The sequence below is a fragment of the Callithrix jacchus genome, chromosome 17 (genome assembly GCF_049354715.1).
Source record: "Callithrix jacchus isolate 240 chromosome 17, calJac240_pri, whole genome shotgun sequence".
Classification (NCBI taxonomy): Eukaryota; Metazoa; Chordata; class Mammalia; order Primates; family Cebidae; genus Callithrix; species Callithrix jacchus.
In genome coordinates this window covers 43,955,944-43,969,072 of record NC_133518.1, presented here as the reverse complement: position 1 = coordinate 43,969,072, position 13,129 = coordinate 43,955,944, and the positions used below count along the sequence as shown (strand labels likewise).

General features: G+C 44.6%; 1 protein-coding gene across 3 annotated transcripts in view; it reads left to right on the top strand.

Annotated features, from left to right (window-relative positions):
- The window catches only part of CLSTN2 (calsyntenin 2), a 669,035-nt gene that overhangs the window by 552,662 nt on the left and 103,244 nt on the right, over positions 1–13,129 (top strand). For all 3 annotated transcript variants that reach the window (XM_002759542.6, XM_078354097.1, XM_078354096.1), the window contains one exon: positions 3,319–3,440. In XM_002759542.6, coding sequence (XP_002759588.1) covers positions 3,319–3,440 — 122 coding nt within the window. The remainder of the gene's footprint in view (positions 1–3,318; positions 3,441–13,129) is intronic.

The following is a 13,129-nucleotide window of genomic DNA, read 5'->3' as shown; positions in this document are numbered from 1 at the left end:
TCAGGTCCTGGATATCCTTGTTAATTTTCTGTGTGGTTGATCTGTCTAATATTGACAGTGGAGTGTTAAAGTCTCCCACTATTATTGTGTAGGAGTCTAAGTCTCTTTGTAAGTCATTAAGAACTTGCCTTATATATCTGGGTGCTCCTGTAATGGGTCCATATATATTTAGGATCATTAGCTCTTCTTGTTGTATCAATCCTTTTACCATTATGTAATATCCTTCTTTGTCTCTTTAGATTTTTGTTACTTTAAAGTCTATTTTTTCAGAGACGAGAATTGTAACTCCTACTTTTTTTTTGCTCTCCATTTGCTTGGTAAATCTTCCTCCATCCCTTTATTTTGAGCCTTTGTGTATCCTTGCATGTGAGATGGGTTTCCTGGATACAGCACACTGATGGGTTTTGGTTTTTTATCCAATTTGCCAGTCTGTGTCTTTTGATTGGTGCATTTAGTCCATTTACATTTAGGGTTAATATTGTCATGTGTGAATTTGATACTGCCATTTTGATGCTAGCTGGCTGTTTTGCCTGTTAGTTGATGAAGATTCTTCATTTTGTTGATGCTCTTTAGCATTTAGTATGTTTTTGGAATGACTGGTACTGGTTGTTCCTTTCTATGTGTAGTGCCTCTTTCAGGAGCTCTTGTGAAGCAGGCCTGGTGGTGACAAAATCTGTGAGTACTTGCTTGTTCCTGAAGGATTTTATTTTTCCTTCTCTTACGAAGCTCAGTTTGGCTGGATATGTAATTCTGGGTTGAAAGTTCTTTTCTTTAAGGATGTTGAATATTGGCCCCCACTCTCTTCTGGCTTGTAGAGTTTCTGCCAAGAGATCTGCTGTGAGTCTGATGGGCTTCCCTTTGTGGTGAGCCAACCTTTCTCTCTGGCTGCCCTTAGTATTTTCTCCATTTCAACCCTGGTGAATCTGATGGAATATCTTTGTGGTGTTCTCTGTATTTCCTGGATTTGAATATTGGCTTGCCTTGCTATGTTGGGGAAGTTTTCCTGGATAATATCCTGAAGAGTGTTTTCCAGCTTGGATTCATTCTCTTCGTCACATTCAGGTACACCTATCAAACATAGATTAGGTCTCTTCACATGGTCCCACATTTCTTGGAGACTTTGTTCATTCCTTTTTTCACTTTTTTCTCTAATCTTGCCTTCTCTTTTTATTTCGTTGAGTTGATCTTTGACCTCTGATATCCTTTGTTCTGCTTGGTCAATTCGGCTGTTGAAACTTGTGCGTGCTTTGCGAAGTTCTCATGTTGTGTTTTTTAGCTCCATCGGTTCACTCATGTTCCTCTCTAAGTTGTCCATTCTTGTTATCATTTCATCAAATCTTTTTTCAAGGTTCTTAGTTTCTTTGCGTTGACTTAGAATGTGTTCTTTTAGCTCACGGAAGTTTCTCATTACCCACCTTCTAAAGTCTGATTCTGTCATTTCATCACACTCATTCTCCATCCAGCTTTGTTCCCTTGCTGGTGAGGAGTTGTGATCCCTTGTAGGAGGCAAGGTGTTCTGGTTTCGGGTGTTTTCCTCCTTTTTGCAACTGGTTTCTTCGCATCTTTGTGGGTTTATCTACCTGTCGTCTATGTAGTTGCTGATTTTCAGATTGGGTCTCTGAGTGGACGTCCAGATTGTTGATGATGAAGTTATTTCTGTTTCTTAGTTTTCCTTCTGACAGACTGGACCCTCTGCTTTAGGACTGCTGAGGTCCACTCCAAGCCCTGCTTGCCTGGGGGTCACCTGCAGCAGCTGCAGATCAGTAAGGGTTGCTACCAGTTTCTTCTTCTGCTATCTCTGTCCCACAATGATGCCCACCAAATGTCAGTCTGATCAGTCCTTTGTGAGGTGACTCTTTGGATATATGGGGATCAGGAAGCTGCTTGAGGAGAACAGTCTGTTCTTTATAGGAGCTCAAGTACTGAGCTGTGAGCTCCATTGTTCATTCAAAGCTGCTAGGAAGGTATGTTTAAGTCTGCTGCAGCAGAACTCATAAACCCCTTTTTTTCCCCAGGTGCTCTGTCCCAGGGGTTAGGGCTTTATTTATGGTATCGGTTCCATTGCTGCCTTTTTTTTCCCCCTGGGCTGTCCTGCCCAGCAAGAAGGCAGCCTAGTCACTGCCCATAGAGGTTTTGCTGAGCCTCTGCTGTGGGTTCTGCCCTGCTGCTGGCTCCGCCCTGCTGCCCTGTGTATTTCCCTGCAGTCCTGTTTATATGGGTGTGGTTAGAACTGCCTCGGCAATGGTGGCCTGCCTCTGTAATGGCGGACACTCTCTGTTATGGCAGGTTGCCTCGGCAATGGCAGGCTGCATCAGCAATGGCAGACTACCTCCGTAGGGGTGGAGTGCCTCAGTAATGGTGGACACCCCTCCTCCACAAAGCTGGGCCATCCTGGTTTTAGCTGTGCTTGCTGTGAAACTCTCAACCCCGAGCATTTCCAATTGCTGGCTGTTTGTTTTTGTGGGCTTGGGACCCGCTGAGCCTGATCACCTGGCTCCCTGCCTCAGAGCCCTTTTTTTTTAAGTTGAAACAGTTAACTCTCTCCCAGGTGTTCCAGTCGCTTGCTGAAAGGGCACCGGGATCTGTGTGATTTCCCGTGCGGCAACCCACTGCACCAGCTGAAACAACGTGGCTGTCTGGGAATCTCCTGGCCTGCTTTATGTTTCAGTCCCATTTAATCAGATGAATCGGCTAATCTGCCTTCCTGGATCTAGAATTGCCAGTTTAACAGGGCCAGTGTATTTTGTATGGAGAGCTGCTGCAAAAACTATTTCTAATGCTGGAAAATCTATCTGTCCCCTCTTCCCAACAGCTAAAAGTGAGGCAGCTGTGCTTCATATGGATTAGGTAGAGAGAGATGTACTCCATGGTCACTATTGTCAGTGCTCTCTGATGAAATAAAATAAAAACCCAGAACTCTGGAAGAAACCACTATGTTAAAGGAGCCCAGAGTGACTGATGTGATTGGCACAGAGCTCCCTAAACCCTGTAACCAACAGACAAGGAGCTTGTTAACCTAAGTCGTTTGTACCCTGGGTCTGACGCAGTTTCTGAGTATAAGTTAGGAGGGCATTTAAAGTCCAGATGGCTTCTCGGCAAGAGTTTGGCTGTGGGTTTTCTGAGTCTTCCTCTTCCACTTTGGAAGAGCTCTCTCATGTGGATTATAGAGCTATCATCAGAGCCAGTTGTAAATGAGAAGACTGGAGTGCCCATGCCTTTGTCCTCTGTGCTATGCTAAGTGAGTGAGCAGGAAGACCCCTCTGGTGGAGGCTGACACAGGGGTTCTCTCATTCCTCAAGCCTTCTTTCTGCTTTTCAGAAATGAACCGGCATCACTATGCCCTGTACGTGCACAACTGCCGCCTCGTCTTCCTCTTGCGGAAAGACTTCGACCAGGCTGACACCTTTCGCCCCGCAGAGTTCCACTGGAAGCTGGACCAGGTATGGTGCTCACCTCACACCTGCCGCTACTCACGCCTCTGCGGGGTTGGCTGGTCTGATCCAGTGGTGATGGCAAAGTCCTGACCACTTGCTGAATTTTGGAAAATTCAGCTTAGGGAGACACACAGCATCTTAAAGTCAGGAAGGAAACTGCCTCCTTAGAGCCAGGTGAAGGTGAGGAGGGACACACTTCCCAGCTGGGATTCTGCTGAGTCACTGGGCCTATCACATGTGGCTTGTCAATTTACTTTGCATTGAGCTTGTGGAAGCCAGTTCTCCTGATCCCCAGGCTGCTATGATCTCTGTTAGCACATCTGTAAATCATAAATTCTCCATGTCTTCCCTTTGTGCTCTACTACCTCCTTTAGCTGACCCAAGGTTGAGGACTTTGAGTAAGCAGTGCCACAGAGCACCTTGGGGAGTGCATAGTCTTTTCTGAAGTGGGAAAATCTGTGACTCACTCCCAAGCCTCATGACTTCTGATCACAAGAACCCCTGCGTCATACTTGTCAATGACAAAGCAAGTGTGTGGTATGACTCCAAAGCCTTGGAGTATGTTTCTGAGGACTGGGGAGCATTAATGGTAGAAGTAGTACTCGCTTTTCTGGGTGGCTGTGCCATCCAGAAAGTGTCTGTGTAGCAAGACTAGAGTTGGCCTTTGCTTAAATTTGAAAGGGACCAGGGGCTAATTTTTAAAAAGAGTTTTAAATTATCAAGAGAAAGAATGCCAGCAGTGAGAAAAAGGGAGTAAGGAATGGATGCTGCTGAATGAGGCAGAGGAAATTATGCCCTTTCTATGACCCTTCCTCCCTGAGGCCCCAAGACCTCGTTTTGTTTTTATTCTGCTGCTTCCATATGCTGGGCTAAGTACTTCTGGGGCACCCAGTCTTCTTTCCTTTGTCCAAACCCCACTGTGTGTACTACACTACCTGCATCACCTTGCTGAGGGCCAAGTGATTCATAATCCTTTCCCTTCTCCCTCCCTGTTACCATCTCCACCTCCACCCTCTTTCTGTTCCATCCAAGTCTCCAGTCCTCCAGTGAGCTGATCTTAGAGTGCTACTGGGAAGTATTCCAGAAGGAACCCATTCACACTGAGATGGAAATGGTTGCTGCCACCTTTCATCCTCATAGAAGCATACACATGTATGCTCTCTAAAGCAAAGATTCATTAACTCTGGGGAATCTCTCAGTGGTGGAACTCCGGGCAGTGTGACAAGGTGAAGGATGCCAAGCTGATGAGAAAGCTGCTAGGGGAGCCCAGTGGTAACTGCCGAATCCACTCCCAGTAAATCCCATCCTGCTGTATGCTAATTCTAAAAATATGGCATCTTGATTAGTATATGTTCCTCTGAGTTAGAAATTCTGAATCTGGCAGGAATTGTGAAATCTTGACATTGTTTATTTTATTTCTCAGCAACCTTTCAGTTATGTCCTAAAGTGCCATATGGCTTTTATGGGCTGTTTTAAAATATATAATACAAATTTAAGTGAATTAAAATAAATTCCATATTGTGAGGGTTTTTAAAATAGGAACATTGCTATACTGGTTGAGATAATTATAGATATCCTGAGGCATTTTCTAAGATGGGATTGAGAAGCATTGATGCAGGCAGATGAAGTCATGGGCTTCGAAATTAAAAATAGGTAAGGAAGGAATTCTGGTTCTAAAGATAAAGATATAGTGAATCTAGCAGTTCTAACATCTGTTCCCAAAGTGGTGAATTTAAGGAGGGGCTGAGATTCACTGAACACCTTCCAAACTACCCTGATCTCATTGACTCTGTTTGTCAATGCCTGCTCTGTGCTAGGAAGGCTGCACGTGCAGATTATTCTCATCTCTGCTGCAGTCCTTCCTGGTGGCTAATGTGAACCTGGAGACTGAGGTCCGTAGTTTTCCCAAGGTCACACAGCAAACCGTGGCTAGGACCTTAGGACCTGCACTTTCCATTATGCCCGACTGCTGCTTTGGTATGCCAGTTTATTTAAAATCGTTAAAGTTTGCACTTCTAAATGTATAAAAATTTTAGAGATCAGAATTATCACTGAAATATAAAATGTCCATAGTCATGATGAAATCCTCTAAAATGGTCACATCTTCATTTTGCTCAAGCTGTCCTATTCTTTGTCTGCTCAGGCTGCCGTAACAAAATACCACAGGCTGAGTGGCTTCAATAATAGGAATTAATTAATTTTCTCACAGTTAAAGATGTTGGGAAGTACAAGATCAAGGTACTTGCCAGTTTGGTTCCTGTTAAGGGATCTCCTTCTGGCTTGTGAAGGACCTCCTCCTTACCATGTCCTCAGATGGCAGAGAGGGTGCACTTTGGTGTGTTATCTTCTTATGAGGAACCAGCCCTATCGAAAGAGTGCCCCACCCTTTTGATCTCATTTAGCCTTAATCACCTCCTCAAAGTCCTAGCTCCAAATATAGTGCAGGTTAGGGTTTCAAAATATGAATTTAGGAGAGACGAAATTCAGTCCCTAGCATTCCTCTACTGCAGAAATGAACATTTAAAGACTGCCTGTTGATGATCAGAGCCACAGCTCACCTGCACAGCTGCTCTCCCTCTGAAGGCAACCACAGTGAGTAGGTGTGGGAAACCTCAACACCTCCTATGGATTCCTCAAAACCTCAACACCTACTACCAGTTCCCATGCTAGCAATTCAGTGGTGTACATGAACAACCCACAGACCCCTCTTTTTCCTTACTCAGGTTGTGTAGACAGAACCTTGCCAGAAGTTTCTTGGGTGTAAATCACTTGATGCCCAGAATGTGCATCCCTAGTAAGGTCACCTCCCCCAGGAAGCCATTCTGGGTCACTCCCATGGGTTGGTTGCCTCTCTTCTCTGCTCCCCAGTCTCCATGCAGAACTCCATCCCCATTCCTACTGTTCCGTTGTAACCCATTTATCCTGCCTGTCTGCTCACTTTGCCCTGAGCTCCCGGAGGCAGGGTAGTGTGCATGCTTGATGCCTAGTAAATGTTTTCAGAATGGTGAATGGATGTCAAGATTAAAAGAAGGGAGAGATGAAGTGAGGCAGGGGAGGAGGGAGGGAGAGAGGAAAGAGGAAAAATTCAGAGATCTTTGAAAACCTCCCAGTGATTAATTGATCTTTTGATTCATTTTTAAAATTCTTAAATGTTGCCATTTTTTACTCTCTGGATTTCAAACATTGTTCATCCTTTATCTTGATATCTTATTTCAAGATCTTGCTAGATTTACTGCCAGTGGACTTGTAACTGTTACAGAACTTTCTGGCCTTGGCAAGAAGGAACTCAAGCCAGTCTAATGTACTATGTATATTTTAACTCCTGGCCTACCTTGGGAATTTCAGCAGCATTTTATCTGTTCTAATGCCTGATGGGGACTCGTTTATTTCTTTATTCAGCAGTTTATTCTGAGCACAAACTGTGCTCTAAGCTCCGTGCAGGGTATGTGGGATCGGTAGCTAAAATAAGAATCTCTGTTCTCTAGAATTTTCCGTAGTAATGAGTCAAACAGACGCATCAACAGGCAGTTTACAATCCCATGCAATAGGCACTGGGGGCTGGGGCTGGATGGGGAGTCTGTGGGAACCCATGGGGGACACCTGGAGGGAACATCTGAGAGAAATGTAGAGTGCTCCATGCAGCATGGTAGGGCAGCCTAGGTGGCAGAGCAGTGAGCAGGAGGGCTGGGGTAAGGGCATGTGAGCGCTCTGTATGGGCGGGGCATAGGCATAGGCAGGGGACAGGAGAAGAAATCTTTGGCAGGTATTAGGACCCCCATGTGGAGGAGCAGTTGGACATTAAATCCCAAGTGGCCTTTTATAAGGTGTTACTGTGTTGGTGCTTTATCCCCAAAGGAACGGGACATAATTGAACCATCTAGTATTCAGTAGAAGACTGAGAATTTTAGATATGGGCAAATACAAGGAATTCTAGTATGACATTCATCAGATTTATCAAGTTTAAGCAAATATAACTCATGCCAGGCCATTGAATAGAGCCAGTGGCAGGGGCTGTGTTAGAGGCCCCCAAGAAACCCCAGACCTGGACAGACATGTTTGAACAGTGGCTCTTCATGGCACTGAAACCAGGCATGGAGAAGGGTGTTCACATAACCCTCAGGAGTGCTGCTAAGAGAGGCAGTTCTACAGAGGCGCTGTGGACTCTAGCCAGCCCAGCCCCTCTGCACACCTCAGGAGGCTCTAGCCAAGGTGAACAAACAGCCAGGTAAATCTATTACAGGTGGCTTTAGGATATGCCTGTGACAATCCAGGGCCTCTCACTGAAGCCATCATAATGATGAGGAGAATGTCATTTTAATGGGATTTTTACTTATGATCCACTAATACAAATCCCTCAAGCCTGCAGTGAGTCATGTGCAAAGCCAGACAAGAGCAGAGTGCCCAGTTTCCAGCACATACATGAAAGGGTGACTAATTTGCAGTCCCTCCTGGCTTTAATATCATTTGGATATGGTGGACTCAGTGTCACAAATTCTAATAATCTTCCCTTTGGACCTGGTATGGTGATTGGAGGGAAATCTGCTGATGTTTTACAATATGTTCCACTTATGGGAAGACACGGCTTGAGTGACAGCCTCAATCAACAAGGAAGAGCACAGGCACCCCCAGCTCACATAAGAAAAAAAAAGTGCATCTCTGGAAAATTGCAACAAGCACAGGATGCAAACATCAGATTCATCCAGTTGGTCATTGCCCTCTCTGTACCAGAAATTGTAATAGGCATCAGGGATCAAGAGAAGAAAAACACAACTCCACCCTGGGGAATCTCAACCCTGCTCAGTTTATACCCAGTTTACATACCCTTGGGAGCATCTTTTGCAAGAATCCCAAATCCCATCTTTTGCAAATCCCAGGGAATCTGCATTAGTGTATCATAAGTAAAAATCCCTGATAATTGTGGGTGGGGAGAAGCATCAAGATAAGTGAGAATACCTGGTGAATTTAAATTCCAGTGGAAAGTAAAATAAAATAATAAAGGTTTAGCCACCACACAGGAATAAACCATCCAAGAATCCAGGCCTGATGCTGCACTTTCAGTTGTTCAGAAGTTAGAAATCAGATTTCTATGTAAAATCTCTCAATTTTAATATGTTCTCATTTACAAAAATGAGTCATCTGGCCAAAGAAAATATTCCACAGTCCACTTTTACCCTCTGGTCTCTGGTTTGAGATCACTGATTTAAAAAGCTACTATTTTGATACAAGAAAATCACACAATAATGTGTCTGAGAAGTTTGCATCCTTTTAAGAGGATCACCTTTGTGAATATTTCCAATTCTCCCTGCCCATGCCCTACCTCCCATAGAAAATGCTAAAATCCCTGTACGGGGGTAGCTTGTTGAGTCCCCAGCAGCCCGTCACCATTCCCAGCGGGTCCCTTCAACCCAGGCCCATGGTATTGGGGGTGGTATACCTGCTTCTCACATAAATGAGCCTAAGTCACAGCCTGAGTTCCCCAGAGCCAGGATTTAAGCACATTTGTCTTGGGCCAGAGCCTCTGCTTATCAAATCCATTCTACTTGCATAGAATTCTAAAGCTCCTGGAAGAATCTAAAATCGAATACATCCTTTATTCTTGGTGAGGAAAGTGTGTTAGAATGATGCAGAGTCAGTTTACTTGCATCTGCTCATTCAGCTACATGGGGAGTCAAATAGATTAGTTCAATCATTATTATAGCCAAGTGCCATGGAGTTAATTGGAGAATGGTCACTGCAGTTCAGACTGGTCATCTTAATGAGCAAAATAATTGGGCATTGTCAGCACTCTAATTCTGCTGTTAAAGACTAGCTCTTGGCTTCATTGGGTATGTTGCTTCCAGTGCAGCAGGCCACTCTGCTCAGCATCCCTGCTTGCGCCCTGCCCTCAGTAAGACCAGTTGTCCTTTAGGAACCAATGTCCTAAACAGAGGGGAACGAATGTCCAGAACCTCTTTTTTCTCTCTTTCAGGCAGAATTCTGAATGACTTTTTCTATGACATCTTGCAGGGTTGTTCTGGGTGAATAATATGTGTGTGTGTTTTGGGGGGGTAGAGGGACGGTCACAAATAGTGACTCACTTTGGACATGCAAAGTGAACCTAGACTATTTCTCTGTGACAGATATGGCTTTGTGACAAGCCCCAGTCATATTCTAGTCCCTCTCCCTGATCGTTTCCATTTCAAAGAGAGCCTCAAAACATATGGAGAGAAGTGGCTTCTGTGGCTTCATGGTATTGGCAGAGAAGGGTCCTCAGACCCACACGGGACATCCTGGCTCCTCAGGTCAGAGTTGTGCAGTGGCTGGACTGTCCACTTTATGGAAAGGCAGCTGCTGGCATGCGTATCCCCTTGGTTCTGCTTTGTTTTTGAGAAGGTGCCAGTGGGCTGGCACCCAGCACTGCACCCACTGCCTGAGCCATGCCCATTCCATCTTAAAGCCCCTTTTCATCATGCCCCGGATTCCAGCTGCATGGCTTCCCCTCATTACTCCTATGCCATGTCACCTTACCTGGCACTTCTGGGTTCTGTTAGCTGCCTATGGCAGACAGAATAATGGCCCCTAAAAAAGATGTCTACCTCTGAATCCCAGAAAGCTGGGAATATGTGGCATTATATGGCAAAACAATGTTTGCATATGTGATTAAGCTAAGGGTCTTGAGATGGAGAGATGATTTGGGATTATTCTTATGGGCCCAATATAATAGTAACGGTTATTATAAGAGGGGAGGCAAAAGGGTAATAGCCAGCAAAGGGTACATGAAGATAGAAGTAGAGGTCAGAATGATGTGAGACCATGAGCCAAGGAATGTAGCAGCCTCTAGAAACAGGATAGGGAAGGAAATAGATCCTCTTAGTATAGCCCTCAGAAGGGATGTGGCCCTGTTGACGCCTCCATTTTAGCCCAGTGAAATGCATTTCAGACTTCTGACCTCCAAAACTGTAAGATAATAAATCTGTGTTGTTTTAAGCCACAAAGTTTGTGGTAACTTGTTACAGCAGCAATAGGAAACTAATACCTCATTCGTGAGCCTTTGGGAGCCCTGGGGCTGCCTCGGGCTCATAAATCAAGCCATCTCCCATCTCCCCACACCTTGCTGAGGTGACCCTGGGCCATCATTTCTGAACAGGTGTGTAGATACTTCTCTACACCAGTGTGTGATGCTTCTGCCACAGGTCTGCACAGCCCTCTCCCTTCCAGCTTGGGCCCTAGGGAGGAAGGAGGAAAAGGCACTGCCTTGTAAAACCCCCATTCACTACTTGCTCTTGGCTTTTCACCAGGCTGCTTTCTTAGAAGCCTCAGGACTAGGATCCCCAATGAGCAGATTTAGGCCTTTTATTTTTCTTAAGCCATATTCTTCTAGTAGACTAAGGTGCAGAATCGTCTTACCTGGTATGAGAAGTCAAAAAGAAACCTTTCATCTGAGTCTTCTATGCTTGTTTCTGTAAGTAGTAAAGCAAATTCATGAAATCCTCTTTCACTTTACAGAGCTTCACCTGGAAGCTTAAAGTTGACAAAGTTGATATAAGAATTAGATCATAAAGCAACACAAAAACCTACTTTATCCAGCCAATCTGCTCTGCGGTGCACACCCTGTACCACTGGACCTTTCTGTTTTTCTGCTCAGGGCCTTTTCCAAGGCAGCAGGAGTCTGCTGGGCTCCAGCAAACACAGTTCTGAACCATGGCAGTGTGATCACCCCAGGAGCACCCCTCACCTAAAGGGGTGCAGAAGCAGCCAGTCCTGGAAGTCAGGAGCAATGCTGGGCAGCACCCTGCAATTTCTCAGGGGTCCCAGTGGAAAGAAGCCCCCCCACTACATGCAATGACAACCTGAACAACACCCTCTTAGATTGGCTTTTCCTCCTTCCCTAACCCATCTCCCCACTTAATCTGTCCTCCTAACCTAGAATCACCTTCTGAATGAACTCTCTGCTCTAGCTCACTCCTGTAGTGCAGGTAGTTTCAGATCTATAGAGGGTAGTGAACGAGTAGTGACTGCTATGATTATCGGCAAGAAAGAGACTTCTGCTGTGTTCCCGAGGCTGCAGCATGACTAAAAGGAGGGAGTAACCAAGAGACCATAGGGACGTCAACAAAAGGAAGGAAGGGAAGTTTAGCAAAGTGCGGATCAGTGTCACTGAATGCTGATGGAGCATATTGCATATCCAGCTAATAGTAAAATCTGATAAGCAGATCATTCCATTTGTGCCGTATTGTAGGCATAATCTCCACGAACCCACTGATGCTTTCCACAGCCTTATTTAACAGTACATCCTGAGTCGTTTCCTTGAAGAGCTGATTTCTCAAAGTTTACTTGGGTTTTTATTATTACCTGGGTATTCTTTATTTTACTTCTGAAGAGCCTGTGCTAAAGGAAAATCCACACTCTCGGTGAAGAGAGCTATAGGGATGCCACTTCTTTCCCTGCTGCTATTACACCCACTTCCTCTGCTTTCTCATCCTGACTTGGAGTCTAAGGCTATACCACTGTTAAATCTCAACAAATGAAAGATGCTAATGATTTTACACTTTTCCCCCTTCGCTGGCAAGCCTGGCTCCTCCCTGGTCTCTTTTCCCTGACAAGCACCTGCTCAGCAATTCTGTTTGCTCCTGTGAAATCATTATTTGTGTTTTAGCCTGTATATCTGCCCAGAGGCAATGAATGCATGTTTTCAGTAGACATTCCCTAATACATCTTTAAAATCAGTGTTAAAAAGAAGGGAACAATGTAAACATTTTAAAAATACTGTTTTACTATTAAAAAGAATGAAATAATGTCAACACAATTATAAATGCTTAGTAAATCAAATAATCTATTCAATAATAAATGAAGATACTCAAGCCATAGAGTGGTCCCAGTGGAAGCAGCTGGAGTATAGTCACTGCACGGACTGTGTGGAGCTTCTGCCTTTCTCATTTCCTGTGGGGATTGGTGCCAGTGGGAGGGATGGAGGCTTCTCCTTGGCTTGGAACACAAATGTTTGCTTTCATAACATGAACAATATTTTCTCTGTCACTTCCATGATATGAAAAGGCAAAAAATTGGTAAAATTGAATCCTAATATCTAATGGCTGATTCTAATGCTAATCCCGCTTACTTAGTAGACATGAAGCAAAGGCACTGGCCACTGTGAAGTCTGCGTGCCGTAAGAAGGGAACCTGGAGCCAGCATTTTTTCAGTTCTTTATATCAAGACTTTCTTTTAGTTCAAACAGAAATCATGCCATTTAGGCATAATGCTCAGATTGCGGATGAAGAGTGGAAGACATAGCAAGGTGCCTTCCACCTCTCTCATCTAAGAAGTAGAAAAACCTTGTATATGACCTCAAAACATACATACACTGAGAGGAGAAAAGGTACCAGTCTTAACTTGGGTGAATGTAGAACCTTAGTGAATATCATGAGAATGAGAATATACTCAAATCCCCAGGTGTTTAGAACCGGGCATGGATGCCCATTCAGAAACAGATTTCAAGTTTAGCTCATCAGGAATCATGTTTTAGCATCTTTTGAAGCAACGATCACCTCATTCCTGAGGCAAGGTAATGAGAAGGCTGTTCATCCTGTAACAAAAGAAGGCAGGAGCCGACTTCCCAGGGAAGACGACTCCTTTGAGGAAGTCTTAAAAAGCAGTAACCCTGGAGGCCCAGCAGTGAGATTAATTTGCCCTACCATCCTTGCTTACTCCCAATCTCC